The 26,332-nt window shown below is 37.0% G+C and overlaps 1 protein-coding gene across 3 annotated transcripts in view; it reads right to left on the bottom strand.

The window, feature by feature from the left end:
• The window catches only part of DNAJC24 (DnaJ heat shock protein family (Hsp40) member C24), a 63,418-nt gene that overhangs the window by 17,285 nt on the left and 19,801 nt on the right, over positions 1 to 26,332 (bottom strand). For all 3 annotated transcript variants that reach the window (XR_011075390.1, XM_068555104.1, XM_068555105.1), the window contains one exon: positions 941 to 1,079. Coding sequence is in view for 2 of the 3 variants with exons in the window: in XM_068555104.1 (XP_068411205.1) it covers positions 941 to 1,079 (139 nt within the window). In the remaining variant the exon portion in view is untranslated. The remainder of the gene's footprint in view (positions 1 to 940; positions 1,080 to 26,332) is intronic.

Raw genomic sequence — 26,332 nt, 5'->3', positions numbered from 1 at the left:
AGGAGCCTTACAATCATTTTGTTAGGTTTGATCGTGTACTGGTGCAGGGCATGGGAGGAGATTCAATAATCAAGTACAGAGACAGTGAGCTTTTATCAACACATGTGAGTCAATGCTGAGCCTGGTGCGCTATGGCAGAGTGCAATTGAGTGTTTTCCCCACAGGCTGTGGCTGATTATTGACTCCCCCCATTAGCATGTAGGGTGCATATTGAAGGTTCAGATAGAAGGCTGAGGGACTGCTATCCCAAGGCCAGTGCTGAAAGACAGCCTATCACTTCGTGTAACTGCAGTCCATGTGTGACAAACCTGACCTATATTTGTCCCTTTCTTTCTCACAAGAGCTTGTCACTGTTTTAAGAAGCTATTTTCTAAAATGTATAAAAGAAATGACTTTTAAAATTGCTTAGGAAATGTGCGTTCCTAAGATATCATTTATAGCAATCTTACAAGGAATATAGTTTATCCAGGAGATAATCATGAAAACCTAGCCTAAAACAAGTTCAGAGACAGCAAAGAGTGCTTTAAGATGTTATCCTTTATAGTATCTTCCTATATATTGTCATTTATACAGTATATAGTCTCAAAAGTACTCAATGAAAATTTTAATCAGTACATAATTTAAATTAATAAAAAGAAGTTTTTAAACATAAAAAGCATATTTATTAGGAATGTGTAATTAAGCATTTTTCATTAGTTATAAAAAGTTAGCTTTCATGGCTTCACAAGAAGCCACATGCTAGTAGTTTTGCTGACTTCTCAATGGATACACAGTAATCACTACTAAGAATAGGGCATAATTAAAAACAGTGACGGAGGGAAGGAGTAAAGGCGGCAATAACAACTTGGTGCAAATGCTGGAAAGCGTCCCCCAGAAATGGCTGCAGACTGTGCTTCACAGAGCTGCCAACGTGCTGGGGCTCCTCACCACAAGTACCTACCATGCCGCTGCAGGTCATACTCTTTTTTTGTCTCTTCATTCCCTAGAATTTTCCATGCCTGATCAACTTCGATGAACTTCTGTATACATTCCTCCACTGTTCCTGCTGGTACATCTGTACTTTGTTTATCTGGATGATACTGCCAATCAAAAACAAGGGGGGCAGGGTGATGAGTAGAGAGGGTCGGGGGGGGTGGTTTAGGTTAAAAAAAAACCTCTAAATCTGAGCTTTAGTTAAGAGAGAAGGTAATGAGAAGATGAAAACTAAGATGCCAAGCAACGAGACAACAGTGTTGGGCACCGGAGACAAGTGCCAGGTTAATTAGAGCACTGGAGTAGCTATAAATCCACCAGTGACATGATCTGTCACAATGTGCAAAGACAGCATTTTCTGGATAATTTGCTGATGGAATCACTGGTCTCATGGACAATTTACCCAGAGAGGATGACTAACACAAACAGATATAGGTACATGCAGACGAGCAGGACCTGACAGAGGAAGAGTACAAACTCTACAGAGTATGAAGCTCTCCTTATACAATATGCTTGGCTGTAGATATCATAACAATGGACTACCAGCTTTTCTTTTGAAATTATACAATTATTACTTTAAATTAAAACACTTCTCATCTTCTGGCTCAGCCCTGAAGATTTTAAAGTTAAAAATCCCCAAACACAAATTTGTATTGAAAAATGGTTATTTTAGGGCAGATTTGTAAGAAACAATTTTGAAGAACTCAATAAAACATTTGAATACAAATTAATTCATTAGGAAATCTTTCTTACATTTGTTTTCATGCTGAACTTTCCCCACACTGCTGGTGATCCTCACTAGCAGAGCAAAGGCTATTGTGATATTTGGTTGCCCAGAAGAACTAATGAACATCATGTATGCTGGGAGAAAGATTATAGGGCAAACAAAGAGAATCAGGCTTCCATTTTCCCTCTGGGAAACTATTTCTCTTCTTCTCCTCCTATGCCCAAATCTATCAGCTATTAATATTTAAATATTTAAGCTAATTAATATGATGACTGAAGAAAAGGAAACTTAGGCTTTATTGTTTCATCTTTTTTGAGGCCATGATTTATCGAATGATGCTCATGAAAGTTATTCCCATACTGAGGTTTAAGCAATCCTTAAAGCTAGGATATTAAGTAATGTACCAAAGCCAAAATAGAGTAGGCTATCTTAAGTTCTCTACCTAACCCTTCTTCTAACACTATGTGAAGAAGTTCTGTATAACAAGTTTGGTATGAATCAATGTTATTTCATGCAACATGCTCAAATACACCACTAGTATGCATTTAAGATGTATCAATACTTACACGTGAAAACGCAATCTCAGTATGCCGCAAACACTGAGCAAGGCCCTAGAGAAATCATTCTAATCTAGCAGCTGTATCACAGAAGTACACACTAGAAGATAGGTAATTTCTAATAGGCCACTACAGAAACCAGTAGTGGTTGGTACAAGGAACAGAACACACTGGACTAATTATACACCAACCAGACCAAGAAAGCCCTACAAAACCAAGAATTAGTTCCTGACTGCCCAAAACTAAAAGCTATCACTAAATTTTGAGTCAGGTATCAGTTCTATGGTAGTCAAAGCACAATTCAATCATTTTCCCTAATTTGGTATTTTCCTATTATTTTAAGTAAGTAATTCACCATCTGAGGCTTTTAGATCTATTCTGTTGTGCTAATAGAATGCAATAAATTTTATGCTGTGATATAGGTTTTAATTAAAAAATGGAAGTTATAGCAAGAAAATAAGTATGTCATTTGGGGTACCAAAAGCCTCAGTCCAATCTGCTTTGACAGCAAGTTCCAGAACAAAATGAAGGTCTAAAAAAGATAATATTCTGCGGTAGGCTGATAATAGCCCCCCAAAATATCAGGTCCTAATCCCTAGTTCCTGTAAATGTTACCTCATTTGGAAAAGGGGTCTTTGCAGACGTGAATTAAGTTAAAGATTGGGAAGATTATACTGAACTGTCCAGATGGGTCCTAAATATAATCAAAGAATTTTTATAAGAAAGAGGCAGAGGGAGATGTGACACACAGAGGGGAAGGTGATGTGAAGACTGTGCAGAGAGATTTTAAGTACTGGCCTTAAAGACTGGAGTGATGAGACCATAAGCCAAGGAATGCTGGCAGCCACGAGATGCTAAAAGAGACAAGGAATGGACTCTCCCCCTAGAGCCTCTAGAGGAATGGTGGCCCAGCCAATACTTTGATTTTGGCCCAGTTATACTGATTTTGGACTTCTAGCCTCCAGAACTGTGAAAGAATAAATTTCTGTTGTTTTAAGCCACCAAGCCTGTGGTAATTTATTTCAGCGGCCACAAGAAATTATACACAATCTAAATACATCTACGGTTTAAAACTAGAATATAACAGACACAACAACTTCTAAAGATATTTCAATTAAAGGTCTATTAATAAAATGGTGTCATTATTATGTACATTTTTTATATATATAAATTTAATTTATTTATTTAATTTATTTATTTTTGGCTGAGTTGGGTCTTCATTGCTGCACACAGGCTTTCTCTAGTTGCAGTGAGGGGGGGCTACTCTTCGTTGAGGTGCGCAGGCTTCTCACTGTGGTGGCTTCTCTTGTTGCAGAGCACGGGCTCTAGGCGTGTGGGCTTCAGTAGTTGTGGCACAAGGGCTCAGTAGTTGTGGCTCACGGGCTCTGGAGCACAGGCTCAGTAGTTGTGGCACACGGGCTTACTTGCTCCGCAGCATGTGGGATCTTCCCAGACCAGGGCTCCAACCCGTGACCCCTGCATTGGCAGATGGATTCTTAACCACTGTGCCACCAGGGAAGTCCATTATGCACATTCTTAACTTAAAATCTGCAAAGATTCTTTATTGCGCACAAAAATCAAGCCTCTAATACTAGGTTCCAAGACTTTCTGATCCCAATGAATGTTAATTTTTTCCTACTATTTCTATATTGGACCCCTCCCATGAGAGGTAGGCTCAAGCATTCACTAGCACCACAAGGACCACAGTCATTTTCCTCTGTTGTCAAGGCTTATTTTATTTTATTTTTTAAGGTTTTTTTTTTTTTTTGTCTGTGTTGGGTCTTCATTGCTCCGCGCAGGCTTTCCCTAGTTGCAGCGAGCGGGGGCTACTCTTCGTTGCAGCGCGGGCTTCTCATTGCAGTGACTTCTCTTGTTGCAGAGCACAGGCTCTAGGTGTGCAGGCTCAGTAGTTGTGGCACATGGGCTTAGATGCTCCACGGCACGTGGGATCTTCCCGGACCAGGGCTTGAACCCGTGTCCCCTGCATTGGCAGGAGGATTCTTATCCACTGCACCACCAGCAAGTCCCGTCAAGTCTTATTCTTTGCTCTTCTTTACTTTGAATCCCACGAGCCAAACTTTCCCACTGTTGAGAGCCCAAAGCTATTCCTACTTCATTCACTCAATGACCAAATGAAAGACAGAAAATCTATAGCATCCTGTGTTCCAGGGGCTGGCTTACTAACTGAGGAGCCAGAAACAGCCACAAAAAGATAGCATGCGCTTCCTTACTTTAGAAAAATGCCAGCTAAATCATACAAACAGCAGGGAGTTCTGAGGAAAACACTCACCAATCAAATACAGAAAATATTGATACTCTTAATTAACAGAATAGGTATGTACTAAAATCAATGTTGCAAAGTTCATTTATTTTAACTTCTATTTGCTACCAGTACTAAACTGAAATGCATTTTGCTGGAATTGGAAGAACTTAAGTCACCTAGAAGCAAGGAACTCAAAACTAAGAAATCAGCAAATCTTTCAACAAATAATTGGAAAATTAAAGTTTAAGAAATTACCAATTACAATAGCCTCAAGGGCAAAAAAAGGGAAATAAATGGAAAGAAATAATATGTTCATGATGGGAAGATCAGGTCCATTTTTCCTAAACTGATACAAAAATTTTATGCAATTCCTATAGAATTCCAGTGAGCCACTTTGAAGGAGTAGACAAGATGATTATAATATTTACAAGGAAAAACAAAGGATCTAGAACAGGCAAAAGAATCTTCAAAAAGTACAAAGTTGAAGGACTTACATGATTTCATGACTTAATATAAAGCTATGGTAATCAAGACTGTAGTACTGGCATAAATATATACAAATAGACAGTGGAACAGAAGAGTCTAGAACTAGACCATATGTATACAGTCACTTGATTTTCAACAAAGGTGCCAAGGCAGTTCAATTGGGAAAGGACAATCTAGAACAAATGATGTTGAAACAACTGGATGTCCATGTGGAAAAAAATTAACCTCAATCCCAATCTCATTACATACACAAAAGTTAATTCAAGATGAATCATAGATACAAATGTAAAACACAGAACCATAAAGCTTCTAGAAGGAAACACAAGAGAATATCTTTGTCCCTTGGCAGGGACTGCTTTGACAAAAAGCACAAACTATAATGAAACAAAATAGATAAACTGAACTTCATCAAATTTTAAAATTTTCTGCTCATCAAAGATACCATTAAGAAAGTAAACAGACAAGCCACAGTCTGTGAAAAAAATACTGGCTAAATAATTATCTAACAGAGGACTTGTATCCAGAATAAACAAACAAACAAACAAAAATCCTATAAATCGATGGTAAAAAGACATACTAATTAAAAGTCAGGGGGAAAAACTTGAACAGACGTTTTTCAAAAGAAGACATGAATAGACAATTACACACGAATGTACATTCAAACCTTTTCATTAGTTATCAGGGAAATGTAAATTAAAATCACGAGATACTTTTAAACACCTAATAGAATAGCTCAAATAAAAAAGACTGATGGGGACTTCCCTGGTGGTGCAGTGGTTAAGAATCCACCTGCCAATGCAGGGGACATGGGTTCAAGCCCTGGTCCGGGAAGATCCCACATGCCATGGAGCAGCTAAGCCCGTGCGCCACAACTACTGAGCCTGTGCTTTAGAGCCACGTGCCACAACTACCAAGCCCGAGTGCCACAACTACTGAAGCCCGCGCGCCTAGAACCCGTGCTCCGCAACAAGAGAAGCCACCGCAATGAGAAGCCCGCGCACCGCAAAGAAGAGTGGCCCCCGCTCGCCGCAACTAGAGAAAGCCCGCGTGCAGCAAAGAAGACCCAAGGCAGCCAAAAATAAATAAATAAATATATAAATAAATAAATTTATTAAAAAAAAAAAGACTGATGACACTAAATGCTGATGAGAATATGGAATAACTGGAACACTCATATGTTGCTGGCAGGAAACAATTTGGCAATTTGTTATAAACAAACACACATATCTACTCTGTGGTCAAGCAATTCCACTTCTGGATAGTTACCTAAGAGAAATAAAACATAAAAATGTATGTCCACAAAAAGACTTATCAAAGAATGTACTAACACTCTTATTCATAACAACCACAACCTGGAACCATAAATGTCTATCAACAGGAGAATGGATAAATAGTATATCCATAAGGGAATACTATTCAACAATATAAAAGAAAAAAACTATGATACACTCAATAATAACACAGATGAATATCTAAAACATTATGTTGGGACTTCCCTGGTGGTCCAGTGGTTAAGACTCCACGTTTCTGCTGTAGGGGGCATGGGTTCAATCCCTTGTTGGGGAACTAAGATCTCACATGTCCTGGTGTGGCCTAAATTAATTAATTAATTAAATATTATGTTGAGCAAAAGAAGCAAGAACAAAGGGTACATAGTATATGATTACACTGATATGAAATCCAAATTCAGGCAAAATTAAATCTATACAGTTGGCCCTCCATATCTCTGGATATGCCATTCTATATAAAGGACTTGAACATCCTTGGCTTTTGGTATCCTCAGGATGTCCTGAACCAATCCCCCAAGAATACCTAGGGATGACTATAGTGATAAAAGTTAAACGTTGGTTTCCAGGTTGGAACAGGGTATAGGGAATATAAATTAACTAGAAAGGGACATTAGAGAATTTTCTGGAAAAACAAATGTTCTGTATCTTGTTTGGGGTGGTAGCAACATGGTATCAAATTTCACTAAACTGAACACTTAATATCCATGCATTTTTCAGTGTATGTTGACCATGTCTCATAGAAAAATACCTTCAAACATGTCTAAATGTTTTAAAAGGAATTTAATGAATCTTTCTAAGCCATAAAGGAAAAATGAGAAATTTCTTTCAATATTAAACAGAAAAGTACAATAAAAACATAGAAAACTAATGAAAAGACAGATATGAATTAGTGAAAAGTTTGAATTACAGCCTAGTTTATGGAAATATAGTTTTATTTACTTTCAAGTACATATGCCAACCTCCAAAAACTTTAAAACATTTTAAAAAGTTTAGTGTTGCTGAGTACAGGACTAAGGTACATTCAAAATTAAAATGATAAATATGTCACAATACTAAAAATACTGAGAGAGTATCTCTCTGTGATTCTTTATTATAATAGGACAGAGCTGTCTATCTCCAAAGTTTTAGCAAAGTGCTATTTTACTATTCTTAATTGACTTGACACTCACAACTTTATGGTCTATGTAACTGCCTCACATGTGGGGAAAACTATTCAATTATATAGACCTATGGTTTTCAAATCCCCAAGCCACTCATTGAGGATGAGAAAAATGAACACAAACAAAAGATTAAGAAACTGTCTTGATACAAAAATAAAGGATCACTCATGACACTACAAAAGATATACAGAAAATAATTTTTTAACAGAATTGGTATGTGCTATCTACTTCCTAACTGACTATCTAATTGATAACTAATATTTTAATTATGGACTCTTAATTCTGACTAGCTGAGATTTTATGGCAATGGGTTGTTCAATATAAAACATTTTATTTTGACTTTAGATTTTCTCCATAGAGTAAATCCAAGTGCTTTCAAAATTCCTAACTCTGGAGTGACTGTCACATTGTGTCAGCTCAGCGCAACTCAAAATGCGGTCATCAGATTTGCAGCATCAGCATTATCTGAGAGTTCGTTAGAAGATGGCCCCGTCTCAAACCTACAGAGCGGGACTCTAGAATCTGTTTCACTAAACTCTCCAGGCAATTATTATGCATGCTAAAGTCTGAGAAGCACACTGTTAGCCTCTACTGCTTAAAACAAAGAATTATTTGCAAGTCAGAAAATGAGTGCTTGATAAAAATTTCCCCTTGACAGATGCATTCCTCCAAATACTAAAAAAAAAAAGTGAGTGACACTCCTCAACTGTTAACCTATAACATCACAAAGAAAATTACATTAAGTGTACCAAGTCAGAAATTTTTCGATATTTGATACCTTTTGTTCAGTAATCATAAATGCCAACCTCTTTATTTCATTGTTTGCACAAATGCCAACTAACTTCAGTGATGAAGAAGCTGATGAAATCTGAACAATATGCAAGTGGTATTTTAACCTGTTGATTTTTTTTAAAGAGGGGGTTATAATTTGTATGAGTCTTCAGCTACTGAACACTGCAATGGTGTCCACTGATAGGTTTAACACAAGTGCAAAGTGTTTTTCTATTAGAAAACAGAGACAAGTGTTTTTCTACTAGAAGAGGAAAGAAAATTGAAGTATGTGTAAATTGTGAAAAGAGTATAATACAATACATTGTGAAAATTCTAGCAACTTCTAGAAGTTTTTAGTGAAAATTAATATATTCATTACCTCCAAATGACCTTTTCTATTCACTAAGTAATGTAAAGTTGAAATGAAATGGTATTTCTTTACAGTGAATGCTTAAGACAGTTTTATGGTAAATTAACCACTACACAATAAGGTAACATTGGACCTAAACAGAGGTCGATCTGCTTAAATGCCTTTCTTACATTCCTTTTTAAAAGGAAATATTGCTTTATTTTACCAATAGCTTGCTACTTAAACGTTAAATCAAACAAAAAGTTAAGGAGGTCATATATTAAGCCTTTACTACACATTTGTGATTATACTGTTTGATTAAAAAAATACTGACTGCAAAAAAAAATAACAACTATGAAAAGGACTTCGGGCAAATTTGATTAAACAAAAATTCCCACATCATCATGCTGATATTATTTGATCTACCAAGGTGGCCCCTGAGCATATAGCACTTTGATTTTTCTCTATACATTAACAATGAGTTTAGTACCATTAACAGAATGCTAGCTCTCATCGCTAGTTTCACACTTTCTTGAATTCCAGGACCAAATTTCAAATATCTTCTAAGAGCTATCTTATTAGCACTACAAGTTCAACACATCTAAAACCCAATTTATCATCCAGACTCTAAAATTAGTTCCTTCTCCTGCTGAATTCCTTGTCTGTTAAGACCACCACCGAGCTTGATAAATGCTGAATGAATGCATGAAAGAAAAATACATTTCCTAATATTCGAAGCTACAATATCAGGGTAACCTCCCTTTTTCTCATCCCATTAAGCACCAAATTTTGTAGATTCTACCTACATAATGTTCTTTCTATTCCTAATGACAAACCTAGTTCAAACCAACAGTACCTCCTGCCTAGTCTCCAGCATTCATCTTCTAACAGCTCTCCAGCTCGTCCACCTGCTTCCAAATTCACTCGCCTTCACTTAAAACCCTGACCATGCTATTCTCCACCTCAAAAATTTTAATTGTCCACATATTGCATAATAAATTAGTCATATTTAATCCTTACAAGTAAAGTCCTCCAATAAAAGAACCCAACCTACCATTCAAGCTTTATCTATTACAAGTATTATAGATATGCCATCTATGTCAGTCTAGTCATTCTACACATTCTAGACTAGACCTTCAGATATCACCCCTGAACACTCACACCTCTGTTTCCATGTCTTACTTACGCTGTTGTCTCCAATGGAACATCCTCCAGTAGTTCAAATGTACCTCTTCCATGAGGGTGTGCTTAATATCCCTAGTCAGAGGGCATCACACTAGTTTTGTACATGTGCAACACTGTATCTTAACCGTATCTGTATCTCTTGCCAAGCCCCAACAGGACCAATGCTGAATTTCCATAATATCACAGTAGATACACATTTCCAAACACATTATAATGCAGAATACTACTGAGGAACTTCAAAATGCAGCAAACATATAAACACTGAATAAAAGCTTACTGTGGGTCATTTTTATTTAGACTTCCCATGCTTTTGTGAGTCCAGTCATCACTACATTTTGAGGCACTCATCACCTCTAAAGATAATAAAAACTCATTTCTTTGCACCTCAGTTGTGAAATAAAATTGAAAAGGTCAAGTTGAGAGAATTAAGCAATAGGCATTAGTAAATATGACCACAGTAATATCTGACAACTAAAATAGCATTCCCCAACATTTTTACTGGTGAAGAACTGCTTTTGATTTATCAAAGTATTAAATATAGGCTCCATTAAAATATTTCATGAAAATTAGATTCTTAATCTTTGATAATTCTATAAAAACCAAGGACCTTTTCCCTAAAGTGCTTATCACATCATTGTCTCTCCTCTCAAAAGAACTACAGTTCAGTCAATAAAAGTTAATTCCAAAGCAACTATACCCCAATTAAAAAAGAAAAGTTAATTCCAAATAACTCCACCTCTTTGCTCTTATTCTTTAAACACTATGACAGGTTGCCCTCACCAACACTGCCGAAGCCTTTCCCCACAACTCCACCTTTTCATCTCCTTCTCTCACACAGCACCGTCTTATGCTCGTCTCTCTTCCAATCTCCCCTCAAAACTCCTCCAAAATATGCCCCAGATCCTAAGAGATCTTGTACTGTAACACCCCCCACCCCACCTGAAGTGAACTGGTTGAGTCCTGATTACCTGCTGCAGAGACCAAGGCTCATATTTGAGACCTCACTTTCCTTCCACATCTGACAGAGGTGGGAGGCCTGAATTTCTGCCTGTAAACCCCATTCTGCCACCACCCACCAGAAAAGAAGAATCAAGTGTGGCTGGAAAGAAAGAGGCCAAGGGCATGAGTGCTCCCCACCACTGGGCCTCTGAGGTTTCTAGAAGTTAAGGATGGAGACAACGGGGTCTCTTAGGCAACTAGTAAAGAACTAGGGTTGTAGGAGAGCAGTTTCTCTCTGCCATTTTGCAACACAACAAACTTCCATAGTAGCCTTCTACAGAAGGGTCTACCTGGGAAGAAAATAGATGAGGAAACCAGGAAGGAGTACAGAATCACCTTATCTAATTCTCCTCAGGTTCAGGAAAGTCTTCCTACTACACTATAATTGGCAATGGTTATTAACCTCTCAAATGTATTATACAACAAGGGGGGGAAAAGACTGTCCTTGGATCATCAATCAGAACAGATAGTACAATTATACATATTAAAACCTAACTTTCCACCACTTTGAAAAACTAGAAATTCCTAAGTTGATATATTTAAAAAACAAAACCAAAACAAACAAAACCCCCCCACAAGAACAGCTCCTTTCCCAAAATAATCTTCCCCGGTTCATTGCTATCTCCACCTCCCTCAAAGTATGTATCTTTCTATACCTGTTTTTTTTACATGCTGAATTACCTATGTTTATCGACAGCTTGTAATTAGCAGACCTCTTAAAAAGTTGTTTTATATTTGAAGAAACTGAAAGACAAAATATCAAGTAATATTATTCAAATGAATAATATGCTGAAGTATAGATTTTAGGGTCAGACACAAGAATTTGTGTGACTAAGGCACAGCTAATCTTACAGAGTAGGACTCGTATTATTATAATTAATTTAAGTGAAATTATTAGGATTCAAAGTTAATACAGCCACTCTCCTTTTCAAAAATTATTGGTTTTTCAGATATAAACTTGTGATTTTAATTTTCTCCCATTCTACCAAACCTTACAGGTATGACCCTGGCTTTTTTTTTTTTTTTTAAATTTGATTGAAGTATACTTGATTTACAATGTTATGTTAGTTTCAGGTGTACAGCAAAGTGATTCAGATATATATATATATATACACACACACATATATATATTCTTTTTCAGATTCTTTTCCATTATAGGTTATTACAAGATATGGAACATAGTTTCCTGTGCTATACAGTCGGTTCTTATTGTTTATCTATTTTATTATAGTAGTGTGTATCTGTTAATCCCAAACTCCTAATTTATCACCCCTACCCTGTCCCCTTTGGTAACCACAAGTTTGTTTTCTATGTCTGTGAGTCTATTTGTTTTGCAAATAAGTTCATTTGTATCATTCTTTTAGATTCCACATATAAGTTGTATCATATTATACTTGTCTTTCTCTGACTTACTTCACTTAGTATGATAATCTCTAGGTCCATCTATGTTGCTTCAAATGGCATTATTTCATTCTTTTTCATGGCTGAGTAATAGTCCATGTTACCTATATATACAACATCTTCTTTATCCATTCCTCTGTCAATGGACATTTAGGTTGTTTCCATGTCTTGGCTACTGTGAATAGTGCTGCTATGAACATAGGGGTGCATGTATCTTTTCCAATTACAGTTTTCATCTTTTCTGGATATATGCCCAGGAGTGAAATAGCTGGTTCACATGGTTCACTTTATTTTTAGTTATTTAAGGAACCTCCATACTGTTCTCCATAGTGGCTGTATCAATTTACATTCCCACCAACAGTGGAGGAGGGTCCCTTTTTCTCCATACCCTCTCCAGCATTTATTATTTGTAGACTTTTTGATGATGGCCATTCTGACCAGTGTGAGGTGATACTTCATTGTGGTTTTGATTCACATTTCTGTAATGATTAGCAATGTTGATGGAGCACCTTTTCATGTGCCTGTTGGCCATCTGGACGTCTTCTTTGGAGAAATGTCTACTTAGGTCTCCTGTCCATTTTTTGATTGGGCTGTTTGTTTCCTGCCCATTTTTTGATATTGAGCTGTATGAGGTGTTTGTATATTTTGGAAATTAATCCCTTGTCAGTCGCATCATTTGCAAATATTTTCTCCCATTCCATAGGTTGTCTTTTCATTTTGCTTATGGTTTTCTTTGCTGTGCAAAACCATTTAAGTTTAAGTCCCATTTATTTTGCTTTTGTTTCCATTACTCTAGAAGACAGATCCAAAAAAATATTGCTGCAATTTATGTCAGAGTGTTCTGCCTATGTTTTCCTCTAGGAGTTTTATAGTATCCAATTTTACATTAGGTCTTTAATCCATTTGGAGTTTATTTCTGTATATGGTGTTAAAGAATGTTCTAATTTCATTCTTTTACATGTAGCTGTCCAGTTTTCCCAGCACCACTTATTGAAGAGACTGTCTTTTCTCCATTGTATATTCTTGCCTCCTTGGTCATAAATTAATTGACTGTAAATGAGTGGGTAATGCAGAAAAAGCTTTTGATAAAATTCAGCATCCATTTATGATGAACAAAAAACTCTTCAGAAAGTGGGCGTAGAGGTAACATACCTCAACATAATAAAGGCCACATATGACAAACCCACAGCTAACATCATACTGAAAGGTGAAAAGCTGAAAGCATTCCCTCTAAGATCAGGAACAAGACAAGGATGCCCACTCCTGCCACTTTTATTCAACATAGTTTTGGAAGTCCTAGCCACGGCAATCAGAGAAGAAAAACAAATAAAAGAAATCCAACTGGAAAGGAAGAAGTACAACTGTCACTGTTTGCAGATGACATGATACTATACACAGAAAATCCAAAAGATGCCACCAGAAAACTACTAGAGCTCATCAGTGAATTTGGTAAAGTTGCAGGACACAAAATTAATACACAGAAATCTGTTTCATTTCTATACACTAGCAATGAACTATCAGAAAGAGAAATTTAAACAATCAAATTTACCATCACATCAAATAGAATAAAATATCTAGGAATAAACCTACCTAAGAATGCAAAAGACCTGTACACTGAAAACTGTAAAACAATGATGAAAGAAACTGAAGAGGACACAAACAAATGAAAAGATATTCTTGGATTGGAAGAATCAATATTGTTAAAATGACCATACTACCCAAGGCAATCTGCAATCTACAGATTCAATGCAATCCCTAACAAATTACCAATGGCATTTTCCACAGAACTGACTTTCTAAAAAAAAAAACAACTCTATTGAGCTATAATTCATATACCAAAAGATTCACCCATTAAAAGTCTACAATTCAGTGGTTTTAGAATATTCACAGAATTGCTTGTGCAACTATCGTCACTAATTTCAGAACATTTTCATCACCCACTAAAGAAATCCTGCATCCATTAGCAGTCATTCTCTATTTCTCTTTCCTCCTACCCCCCAACTAATCTACTTTCTGTGTCTGTGGATTTGCTTATTCTGGACAGGTATGATAGACACACACATGCATAGCATCTATACGTACACACATATTAATTAATTTTAAAACACATTTGTGATTTTTAAGTATCTATAAAAATGAACCTTCCTCAGTTACTTTGGGAATGTTGGTGAATAGCTAAGAATGTGAAAGAGTATATAAACAAAAAGAATATGCTCTTGTTGAGCTCAAAATTTAGTTCCATAACATAACAGACCTTACTAAGGCATTCATTGTGAAAAGTCCTCTGAATTTATTTATTGATATAATAGGATCCTACATATAACATAGTCCCATAGTCCCCAGAGAAAGCCTTACTGTAAAGCTTCAGTGTGATTATGTAGCAGCCAAATTGACAACAGTATGAGGAAGTGTACATCTACCAGACTTGCTAATGATTGCCTCTAATCTTCAAAAGAGTTATTTTAACACCATTAATATTTTTTAAGAGACCTTTTGGTCTGATCACAGTTGCTTTAAAATCTCTGCTAAATGTCACTATAACAATGATTTCCTTTGAAACCACGTTAAGAGACTCATTCTGAGATTACTGGCAGTTCCAAGAAAATGGGGTAAAAAAGGAGGAAAAAGAAGAAGAGGAAGGAGGAGGGGAGTAGGAGGATAGGGAAAGGCAGAGAAAGGGGAAGAGAGGGGGTGGTGGAGAAAGAAGTGCAGGCGAAGGGGTAGGGAGACAGAAGAGGAGCAGAAGGAATGAGAAGAGGAAAAGCAAGGGTAAGCAAGGGAAGAGACTGAAAAACACCGATGGGAAGCAAAGCCATGAAATATTTACAGGAGGTATTGATGTTTTTCAGATAAAGAACTGAGAGGTAGACTGCAGGAACTGGATTCACAGAAATGAAGAAATGTAAGAAGTAGGATGATACGTGGCTGGGTAATTTAATTCATGGCAAAACCTTTCATTACCAAGATCAACCTCTGTAATACACTTTGAACTGTGAGATTTACTAACTCTAAAATACAATCTTGAATCAAATCGTTTGCTAGTCACATGCCTTTTCTTTTGTTGACTATATGCAAGTGTAACACAACCTCTTCCTCTTTGTACATAAGATTTTAAATCTTAAGCAATAGGTTACATTATATCCAATTTAAGTGTAAGCCAGATTGCCCCCACCCCCCAAAAATCGTATCAAACAAGTTTTTGATGACATACTCAACATGAGCTACACAGAGAATTCCAAGTTTAACACTCTGCCTCCAATATCCCCCGATGATAATTAGCCAGCAGTGCGCTGGCTAACTTCATCTACCCTCTGGGGTCAGGGAAGACATGGTTTTTGTATAATTAAGGACTTAAAGAACCAATGCCAAACTTATTCTTGCTAAATAAGAGTGGTCACGTACACCTACAGATCCTACAGAGCCGCTTTCCTGCAGCAACTCTGAGCCCCACTCTGTGGCCATCAAGGCCATCAGGTACTAATTAGGTAGTGTGTTCTGTCAACGCTTTCATGCTCTTCTTTTATTAATTGATCATTCTGCCACATTAATGATACTAGTACACCGGCATTGAATTCCCTCAAGTACTTTACCCCTGAGATAGAAAAGAAAGCAAAGAAGATATGAGAATGTCACAGATTTACATTACCTACCTCATATTTGAATCAACACTAAGATTGTTTCCTCTAAAAGTTATCTATTTATTTTACTTGCAGAAATGCTCCCCTAAACTTAAAATGTACAAATTTTCCTTTAATAAAATGTAACTTCCATTGATTTAACCCTTACAAACTACAATGGGAATGAAATTCCCGTTTTCATAAAGAAGTGTTCAAAAATTAATGGTGGGATTAAATGCATAAAGGCTGGAGAGGTAGTGGCAATTCTTCTTAATTCTAACCACCTAATGGTGAGGGAAATTTGCCTAAAACGAAACTCCATAAACAAGAGAAGTGACCTTAGTCTGATAAAAATTGATGAGTAAAAAAGAAAAAGAAAGCATTTAATAACTATAGTTAAATTCAATGAATATAATATAGTATTTTTGAGATAAGGGTCTAAGTAAGCTTCTTAGGACACTGAGAAAACACATATCCTCTGAGATACTTTTTGGTTTTCCTTATTGCAAATCACTGTTATTATGAAGCAGCCATTAAAGAGTTGGTGAGGAAGTGCCGTTAAGATGGTGCAGTAGTGATTCTCTAACGAATCTGCAAATCTGCGTACAGTTTAGGTAGGCAAGAGAGATAAACACTGACATGGCTGAGTTTTGTTTTGTTTCATTTTCTGTATGACACTTACTAGCTTAAAACAAGATTATGTTACAAAAAGGTATAAAATTACTACAATTGTGTCCTTTACACTTTGACAATATATTAAAATTATGAAGGGTTGAAAAAACAATTACAAAGGTGAAGTCAAGTACAACACACTACTGCCACCTAATGCTTAGTAAAATATTGCCTAAAGAAGCAGTCAACACCTCATGTACCACTTTATGCAACCGTAAACTGTTGAAACATGATTTTAAAAATGTCTGAACATCTTCATGGTTTTCTAATTCAGATAGGGAAAATATAATCCATGTTCAAGACTGGCAGCCCAAAAGTGTGTTTATCCATTCAAAAAAGGCTCATTAACCACCTTACTACAAATCAGATACCGTGCTAGCCAATGAGGATCCATGATGGACAAAAACCAGGATCCCTGCCCTTGATGGACTCAGAGTCTAGCGGGAGAGTGCAGATAGGTAAACAATTAATTATAATGGGAAGGATGAGGTGCTAAGAAAAGATGACAGCATGAAAAAGTTGTTAACTTAGAATAAATTTTGGGAGGTTTCTTAATAAAGACACTTGACTGGGTTTTGAAGGATGAATAGGAGTTGGCCTGTGGAGGAACTGTGGAAGGGTGGGAGGGGAAAGGCATTACGTGCAGAGAGAAACAGCAAATACAAGACAGGAAAGTACTAAGATGGATATTAGAGTTATGAATAGCAGAACTGTAAGCTACAGTGGGAATGAGTAAAAGAATCAGTGAGTAGGGAGAGTTATGAGATGAAGTTGAAAAGCCAGATTGAGCTTAGACCATAAAGGAACTTTTTAGTATGCTAAAAAAAAAACATGGACTTTTCCCTACTTAAAACTTCACTTACTTGTTTCAAAGACAAAAAAATCTAACCTGATGGTGGGATGGGAAGGGTATGGAGGATAGGTAGGTGGAACTGCACAAAGGAAACTACTGCACTCCTCCCGCAACACTTCTAAGGAACTATGTGAACAATGCTGAGGAGGAAGACAGGAGGAGACAGACAAGGGGAAAGGTGGGAGCCTGGGGACATAGACTTGGAAGGCACCTGTGAAGCAGATAAAGCTACAGGAATACACAGAGAGCAGTCCTCAACTTTTTTAGTTCTGAACTCCTCCAGGAATCTGATAAAAACCTGGGGGAAAGGAAATACACACACAATTTTGTGTACAATTGAGGGATTAAAACCTCTAAAAGAACCTGAGCCTTAGATTAAGACAAGAGTTGGCGATAAAGGAAGAAAGACAAAGATAAAACTCTGTAGGACAGTAACATTTACATCAGATAAAGGAAAAGATGCTAGAAAAGAAAATAGAGCAGTGAGCAACAAGGTAACCGGGAAACAGGATCCAGAGAAGCCCAGGGAAGAAAGTTCTAAGGCAGATAAAAGACCTGTGACAGTAGCAAATGTCACAGTAAACCCACAGAATATGGCAAGTAGAGGGACATTGGCCATTTTAGTAGGCACCATTGAGAAGAAGGGCAGTAGTGAAAGAGAGGGGGTGAGAAGCAAGTAGATGATAGTCAAGAAATGTTTGGCAAGGTAGAAGAGCGGAGTGACAGTCAGAGTAGCCAAGGCCAAAGGGGAATGTTTTTAGAAGACGTTTTACTGGATGAGAGGGAAAAGCTAGTGAAAAGGGAGAATTCAAGACAGGAAAAAAGGGAACTGGAGCAGGACTAACCATAAAATATGAAAAACTGAACTCATTCTGGCTTTGTTATTGATAGTCATGTGACCCTAGAAAAGTTATTCAGTTGTACAAAATTTCCTCACCTGAAAAATGGAGAGAAAGCTTGCTAAACTACAAGCTACTTATGAAAGTAAGAACCTTTGTCCATCATATTACCATGAACTATATCTGCAGCATCCAGCACAGTGCCTGTAAGACCCTCAATAAATCTTTAATGAATAAATTATCTGGCCATATACCTCACAGTGTTTTGCTAAACTCAAATGACATAATGTGAGTGAACATATTCTGAATACAAGTTAAATTTTTTTAAATGGGGGTGGCATGAGAGGAAGGTCATGGTAAGCCCTCCAACATAAATTAATAAATGCAAGAGGTGATCATTATTCAAGGATTCTATATTTGCAAATTCACCTACTTGCTAAAATTTACTTGTAACCCCCAAAACAGCACCTATAATGCTTTCACAGTCATTCACAGAGATGCACAGAGTGGCAAAAATTTTGAATCATCTAACATGCACGTTCCCAGCTGAGGTCAAACAAGGCTTTCATGTTTCAGCTCTCATACTGCATGTAAATAAGTAACCTTTTTACAGACTATTTAGTGCCACATTTTTCATACTTTGTTTTTTGTTGTAATTTTTTACTGTTTAAAATGATCCTCAAGCATAGAGCATTAAGTGCTGTCTAGTGTTCCTATGCACCAGAAACCTATGATGTGCCTTACAGGGGGAAATACATATTTTAGATAAGCTTCTTCTTTCAGGCATGAGTTACAGTGCTGTTGGCCCTGAGTTCAACATTAATGAATCAACAACATATATTAAAGTGTCTTTAAGCAGAAGCATATATAAAACAAGGTTATGTACTGATCACTTGCTGAAAATATTGTGACCAGAGGCTCGTAGGAACCTAACCCTGTATTTCCCCTATGAGCAATGTTTCAGTGTTTGCTAATTCTGTGTTTGTGGCAACTTTACAGAACAAAACTACAGCAAATAAGAAGAACTGACTGTATAATAATATATATATTACAATTAATTTACACCCATCACCTTTGAGAGCTCTCTCTCCGCTCCTTCTCTCCTGCCACACCCCAGGAAGTCCTTAGCTAAGAGTATCGGCCATGAGGGTTCTATGCCCCTCTTCCAGCCATGCCTTACCCCCCTTCTTCTAGGGGTTCAGGACACAGGAATTCACTGCCCAAACAGCCTCAAGTCATAGGAGCGTAGACCACAGTAAGGACCCTGGGTGGGGGTGGGAAGAGAAGGAGGCAGGACAGTGGTGGCTTTCTCTGCCCTGCTGCATTAAGGCACGGAACTCCAAGGACTCTACATGCAATCCTGGCTTTTCAGGTCAATATGAAGGGATATTTGTCATGAAAATATATTTTTCAAGATAAAAGAACTTATTTAATATTATGTTAGCTTGACTTATAACTTTTAAATATTTAAGCATCTGTCACATAGACCCCCCATTTCTAATCTTTTTCTAAGCCTAAGTAAATATTAATATTTACTTGTTAATAAATATGTAAATATTAAATGGGTCTTATTAATATTACATTACAGCTATCACCTTTTTATAACCTTATCAAAAGAGGGAGGGGAAAAAAACAGTTCAAGAAATGTCCTCAGATTTTTAGTGACCTTAGTGGTAGTTTACTTAGCTTGGAAAAGGAACAACTCTTTCAACAATAATTAAATTTATAAGATTTATTTAGCTTCCAGGGGGATCACAGTCAATCATATGGCAGACCATGAGTGATTTAACCTTTACATTTCTGGTACCTTCACACATTTTAACACAAGACAACAAAGCAACAGGTATATCTTAATATATAATTTATTTCAGATGTTTTAGTGGCTCAGTATGTGTATAAGTAGTATGTGTGTAAGATGGCATTCGCAGTTCAGTCAGGGATATCTAGATAGTCATAGAATTTGAGGGAGTTCTAGATGCAGAAAGTCCATTGTAAGAGTAAATCCTAAAATTTGCTTAATACACCTGAGAAGATAATGGCTAAAACAAAACATGATTAAATACTTACCTTTTCTGGCCTTTTTTATTACGCAACAATACAAGTGTTCCAGTTGAGTACTTCACCACCTGAAGCTCATTTTAACACTGACTTTCTAAAAGCCCAATACTAAGATTGTAGAATAATGTGCCACATTATTTTTAAATAATTTTTTAAATTACAAGATAGTATGCAAGGGCCACTGTGGTTATGAAGCAGTCATGTCCAAACTAAAAGATGCATTAAAATGGGTAACTAAGGCTTTTTAAAAAACCTTTCTTAGTCTTCCAATTTTAATGACTATTAATTCCTCCTTCCTAAGAAAAGTATCCTTTAACTTAATAAACAGAACTATACACTTATATTCCCTATTTTGTTTTTCAGATACTGTCCTTTAAGTAGCAATACATTTATTCTTCTTGGTCTCAATATTCTCCTCTCAACATTATTTAAAGTTCTCAAAAATATGTCTTCAGACTATTGAAAACCTAAAGCACTAAAGGTTCTACAGTCTTGGCTAAACTATTAAAAATGAACTGTAACAGCTGGACAGCCTCCGAGGACAGCTATAGACAAAACATCGGCTCAAAGATGGCCACAGGTCAAATCACTTCACATGCTGTGGCTCTATTTTGTCATCAGTTCACATGGATCAAGGACCATCTAACATCATCACTGAACCCATAAGGAGTAACAGAAAAGGGAGAACAGTACTGCAACCCACATAGAGAGGACAAAATAACAGGAGACAACTCCCTTCTTAAATCCTTCTATTCTATTTCAGCAAAATCCAGTGCAATCAACCAATGCATGTAGAGAGAGTCTATTATACAAAGTACACAGAGTTGGTGCTACCAAGGACAGAAAAATTACAGACAGGATTCCTGCCTTCAAAAACTACATTTAGCTGAGAGGCAGCCATAGGCATAAGTAATTACGGTAAAGACAGAATGTGGTCAGTGGGACAACAGAGTTACAATGTATCAATGGAAAACTTCAGGAAGGAGTTATTTTGAGTTGTACCTTAATGGAAAGTGGACTTCCTCCTATTGAATGGGAAGGAATGGGAAGGAATGGAAGAATGGGAAGACTGCTTCTTGTGTCCATTGGTGGTGGACTTGGTTATTCAAACCAACCTTTCCATTGAAAACAACTGGATAAAAAATCTGGATAAATGTGTGTGTGTGTGTGTGTGTGTGTGTATAAAACTCTTAAAAGCATCAAAGAGTTAACAAGATAGTAAAGAATTCCAGGCCAAAACTGAAGGGAAAACAGACAATCAAGGACAAAGGATAGGGCTGCTTCTGCTCCAAGGGTATTTCACCTATTCTGGAAAGTATCCTGGAAATAAACTTTCATTCTGATAACTTCATTTGCCTTAAGGTGGTTACACACATCAGGGAGGGAATGCCTGGAGGAAGAAAGAACAGGTTATTGGACTAGAAGACATGAAAGCTGAAAATGAGTCTAACACCCAGCTGTGCAGAGGAGACCCATCCTGTTACATTAGAATGAGGGACTGAGGCCAGTGTGGGCAGGGTATGTTCCCACACTTACTGGCCCTTGACCTTCTTTCCCTACAATATAGCAACCCGGTGTGGGGCGGGGGGAGGTCATTTCTCTTTCACAAACTACAAGCAAAACTTGCTGTGCAACCCTGCTCTCCCATTTCCGCAGTCTGGTAATAGTACTAAATTCCCAACATAGCACTAATTTCTCTAACTGAACACTTACAGAAGAGTTTTCTTAGGTGTCAAGGTTCAAAGGCAATGTGAAAATGCCATTTAACCAAAACTACTCTTGAAAATCTTTAAATTTTCCATTAAGTATAATATTTGAATTTTCATGAGTACAACTCTACACAGCAATACGTATGTATAAGTGCATAACATATACAGTAATGAACACATGATAAAAAGCACACAACCAAAATATAATTTTACCATTTTAATTTTTTTTTTTTTTGCTGAACACTGATAACTAAATTTACATGATATCATCATGCAATATTTTTATATGGCCCTTCATGGCTCTCTAACAGTATCCTGTACATAATTTCTGGTGATGGTGATAAATTATAATAAGGAACCACATGCAAGACACTGGCTAAATGCTTTACATTATTTCACTTAATCTTTATGAAAAAAGAAAAGAAGAATAAGAAAACTCTTTATCTCAATTTTTACAGATTAGGGAACTGAGGCTCAGAGAGGTTAAGTCACTCCTCTTGGGTCACACAAATCATAAATGGCACAAGTGAGACTCAAAGGCAGGGCAAAGTGATACAAAGCCAGGACTCTTAATAACTATGCTATACATAAACTTCTCTATGAAACCATATTTTAGAATTTATATACAAGCATATCTCATTTTATTGAGCTTCATTTTGCTGTGCTTCACAGATATTATGCTTTCTACAAATTAAAGGTTTGTGGTGACCCTGTGTTGAACAAGTCTCAGCACCATTTTTCAAGCAGCATTTGCTCACTTTGTGTCTCTATCACATTTTGGTAATTCTTTCAACATTTCAAACTTTTTCATTATTATTGTAGTCGTTACAATGATCTGTGATCAGTGATCTTTGATGCTACTGTTGTAATTGTTTTGGGACACCACAAACCACACCCACATAAGATGGTGAACTTAACAATGTGTGTTCTGACTGCTCCACTGACCTGATGGTCCCTAACTCTCTCTTTCTCCTCGGGCTTCTCTATTCCCTGAGACACAACAATATTGAAATTGGGCCAATTAATAACCAAACAATGGCCTCTAAGTGATCAAGTAAAAAGAAGAGTCACGTGTCTCTCACTTTAAATCATGAGCTGGAAATGATTGCTTCAAAGGAAGGCATGTCAAAAGCCAAGATAAGCTGAAAGCTAGGCATCTTGCAACAAACAGCCAAGTTGTGAATAAATGCAAATGAAAAGTTCTTGAAGGAAACTAAAAGTGCTGCCCCAGTGAACACATGAATGATAAGAAAGCAAAACAACCATCACTGCTGACATGGAGAAAGTTTGAGTAGTCTGGATAGAAGATCCAACCAGACACAACATTCCCTTAAGCCAAAGCCTAACCCAGACTAAGGCCCTAACTCTCTTTAATTCTATGAAGGCTGAGAGAGGTGAGGAAGCTGTAGAAGAAAAGTTTGAAGCTAGCAGAGGTTGGTTCATCAGATTTAAAGAAAGAAGCCATCTCCATAACATAAAAGTACAAGTTGATGTAGCAAGTGCTGATGTAGAAAAACTGCAACAAGTTATCTAGAAGATCTAGCTCAGATCTTCTGATATGAAGGTAGCTGCACTAAACAACAGATTTTCAATATAGACAAACAGCCTTATATTGGCAGAAGATGCTATCTAGGACACTCATAGCTAAAGAGGAGAAGTCAATGCCTGGCTTCAAAACTACAGAGGACAAGCTGATTCCTTTGTTAGGGGCTAATAAAAGAATTAGTTGAATTTTAAGCTGAAGCCAATGCTCATTTACCATTTTGGAAATCCTAGGGCTCTTAACAATTATGTTAAATCTACTCTTCCTGTGTTCTATAAATGGAACAACAAAGCCTGGATGACAGCACATCTGTTGACAACATGGTTTACTGAATATTTTAAGCCCACTGTTGAAACCTTGTGCTAAGAAACAAAAGATCCCTTTCAAAATATTACTGTCCATTGACAATCAACTGGTCACCCAAGAGCTCTTGATGGAGATGCACAATAATATTAATGTTGTCTACATGCCTGCTAACACAACATCCATTCTGCAGCCCATGGATCGGGGAGTAATTTCGACTTTCAGGTCTTATTATTTAAGAAATACATTTCAGGGGCTTCCCTGGTGGCGCAGTGGTTGGGAGTCTGCCTGCCAGTGCGGGGGACGCGGGTTCGAGCCCTGGTCTGGGAGGATCCCGCGTGCCGCGGAGTGACTGGGCCCGTGAGCCACAATTACTGAGCCTGCGCGTCTGGAGCCTGTGCTCTGCGGCAGGAGAGGCTGCAATGGTGAGAGGCCTGCGCGCCGCGATGAGGAGTGGCCCCCGCTCGCCGCAACTGGAGGAAGCCCTCGCACAGAAACGAGGACCCAACACAGCCATAAATAAATAAATAAATTTAAAAAAAAAAAAGAAAAAGAAATACATTTCATAAGGCTATAACTGCCATAGATAGTGATTCCTCTAATGGATCTGGGCAAAGTAAATTGAAAACCTTCTGGAAAGGATTCATCATTCTAGATGCCATTAAGAATATTTGTGATTCACGGGAAGGGGTCAAAATACTAACACGAACAGGAGTTTGTTAGAAGTTGATTCCAACCCCCATGGATGACTTTGAGGTGTGCAAGACTTCAGTGGAGGGAGTAACTGCAGATGCGGTACAAAGAGCACGAGAATTAGAATCAGAAGTGGAGCCTGAAGATGTGACTGAATTGCTACAATCTTATAATAAAACAGATGAGGAGTTGCTTCTTATGAATGAGCAAAGAGTGGTTTTTTGAGATAGCATTCATTCCTGGTGAAGATGCTGTGAAGACTGTTGCAACAAAGGATTTAGAATATTACACAAACTTAGTTGATAAAGCAGTAGCAGGATTTGAGAGGACTGATTGCAATTTTGAAAGATGTTCTACTGTGTATAAAATGTTACCAAACAGCATTGTGTGCTACAAAAAATTGTTCGTGAAAGAAAGAGTCAGTCGATGCAGCAAACGTCACTGTTGTCTTATTTTGAGAAATTGCCGCAGCCACCCCAACCTTCAGCAACACCACCCTGATCAGTCAGCCACCATCAACACTGAGGCAAGACCCTCCATCAGCTGAAGGCTCAGATGATGGTTAGCATTTTTAGCAATAAAGTACCTTTTAATTAAGGTATGTACATTGTTTTTTTTAGACATAATGCTATCATATACTTAATGGACAACAGTAGTGTAAACATAACGTTTATATGTACTGGGAAACCAAAAAATTCATGTGACTCAATTTATTGAGATATTTGCTCTACTGCAGTGGTCTGGAACCAAACTCACAACATCTCCAAAGTACGCCTGTACTGTATACGTTAACAGCATTTATTACGATACTAGTATTTAAACATCTGTGTCTCCCTCCTAACAATAAACTGTTATATCCACAGCATCCAGAATAGTGTTTAGAAATATAGTAGATACCAACCCTATCAAATGTTGAGTGAACAGATGAATGAATAACTGCAGACAAACTCAGACTGTTTCAACCCTCATCAATAGATCTGAATGTATGCATTTAACTAATTTGAAAACTATAATTCTCAAATTAAATATTTTGGATTACCTCCAGGGATTGCAAAATTTGTATTTTGTGTTTTAAAATATTTTGAGACACTAAAAGGTAATGGGTAGTTTAAGTTGCTTCAGAGAAAAAACATGTTTTCCAGGCTATGTTATCCCACACACTGCACCAAGGATAATCCTCAATTACAGTCGATATTTCAAAAAGCTTAACAGAAAGGTTTTATATTCCATTACTGAGTTTAAGAATCTATTTGATCTTTAATTCGTAGATAACATGGGCACAACAGCATTAACTCTATTTGTGACACAGAAAATAATTCAAGCATACATATGTGTAATATAAATTATTAGTTATTAAGAATAAATGAATTTGAAAATAAAGGAAAAATTAGTTAAAACACAAATAACCTTAACAAGTAAAAGGGGATTAATGAGCTGAAATCCATGATGTACTTCAAGGCAAATTTTAAAGGTGTTTCATATGTCAGATGGCATGATTTAATGAATATCTTGCAAGATGACAGTTACTATTTGAAAATCATATAAACCCCCTGCAACTCACTTATAACATGCCCTAAGTCACCCCCAAATACTTCAGTGTCTACTTACTACAAGCAAGGATATGTCTTCTAGCCACAATAAAACCATTAAAATCAGGAAATAAATGTTTATACCATACTATCATCTAATCTTCAATTCCCATTTAGATTGTGCCAGTTGTCCCAAAGATGTCCTTTACTGAGCAGAAGGATCTAGTTTAGAATCACGCATTGCATTTGACTGTCTTGTCTCTTTAATCTCCTTCAGTTGAAACAGTTCATTCTTCCTTGACTTTCATGACCTTGTCACTTGTGCAGATTAAAGACTAATTATTTTGTAGAATGTCC

This window comes from Eschrichtius robustus, chromosome 11 (assembly GCF_028021215.1).
Source record: "Eschrichtius robustus isolate mEscRob2 chromosome 11, mEscRob2.pri, whole genome shotgun sequence".
NCBI classification, from domain to species: domain Eukaryota; kingdom Metazoa; phylum Chordata; class Mammalia; order Artiodactyla; family Eschrichtiidae; genus Eschrichtius; species Eschrichtius robustus.
This window is presented reverse-complemented; position numbering and strand designations above follow the sequence as displayed.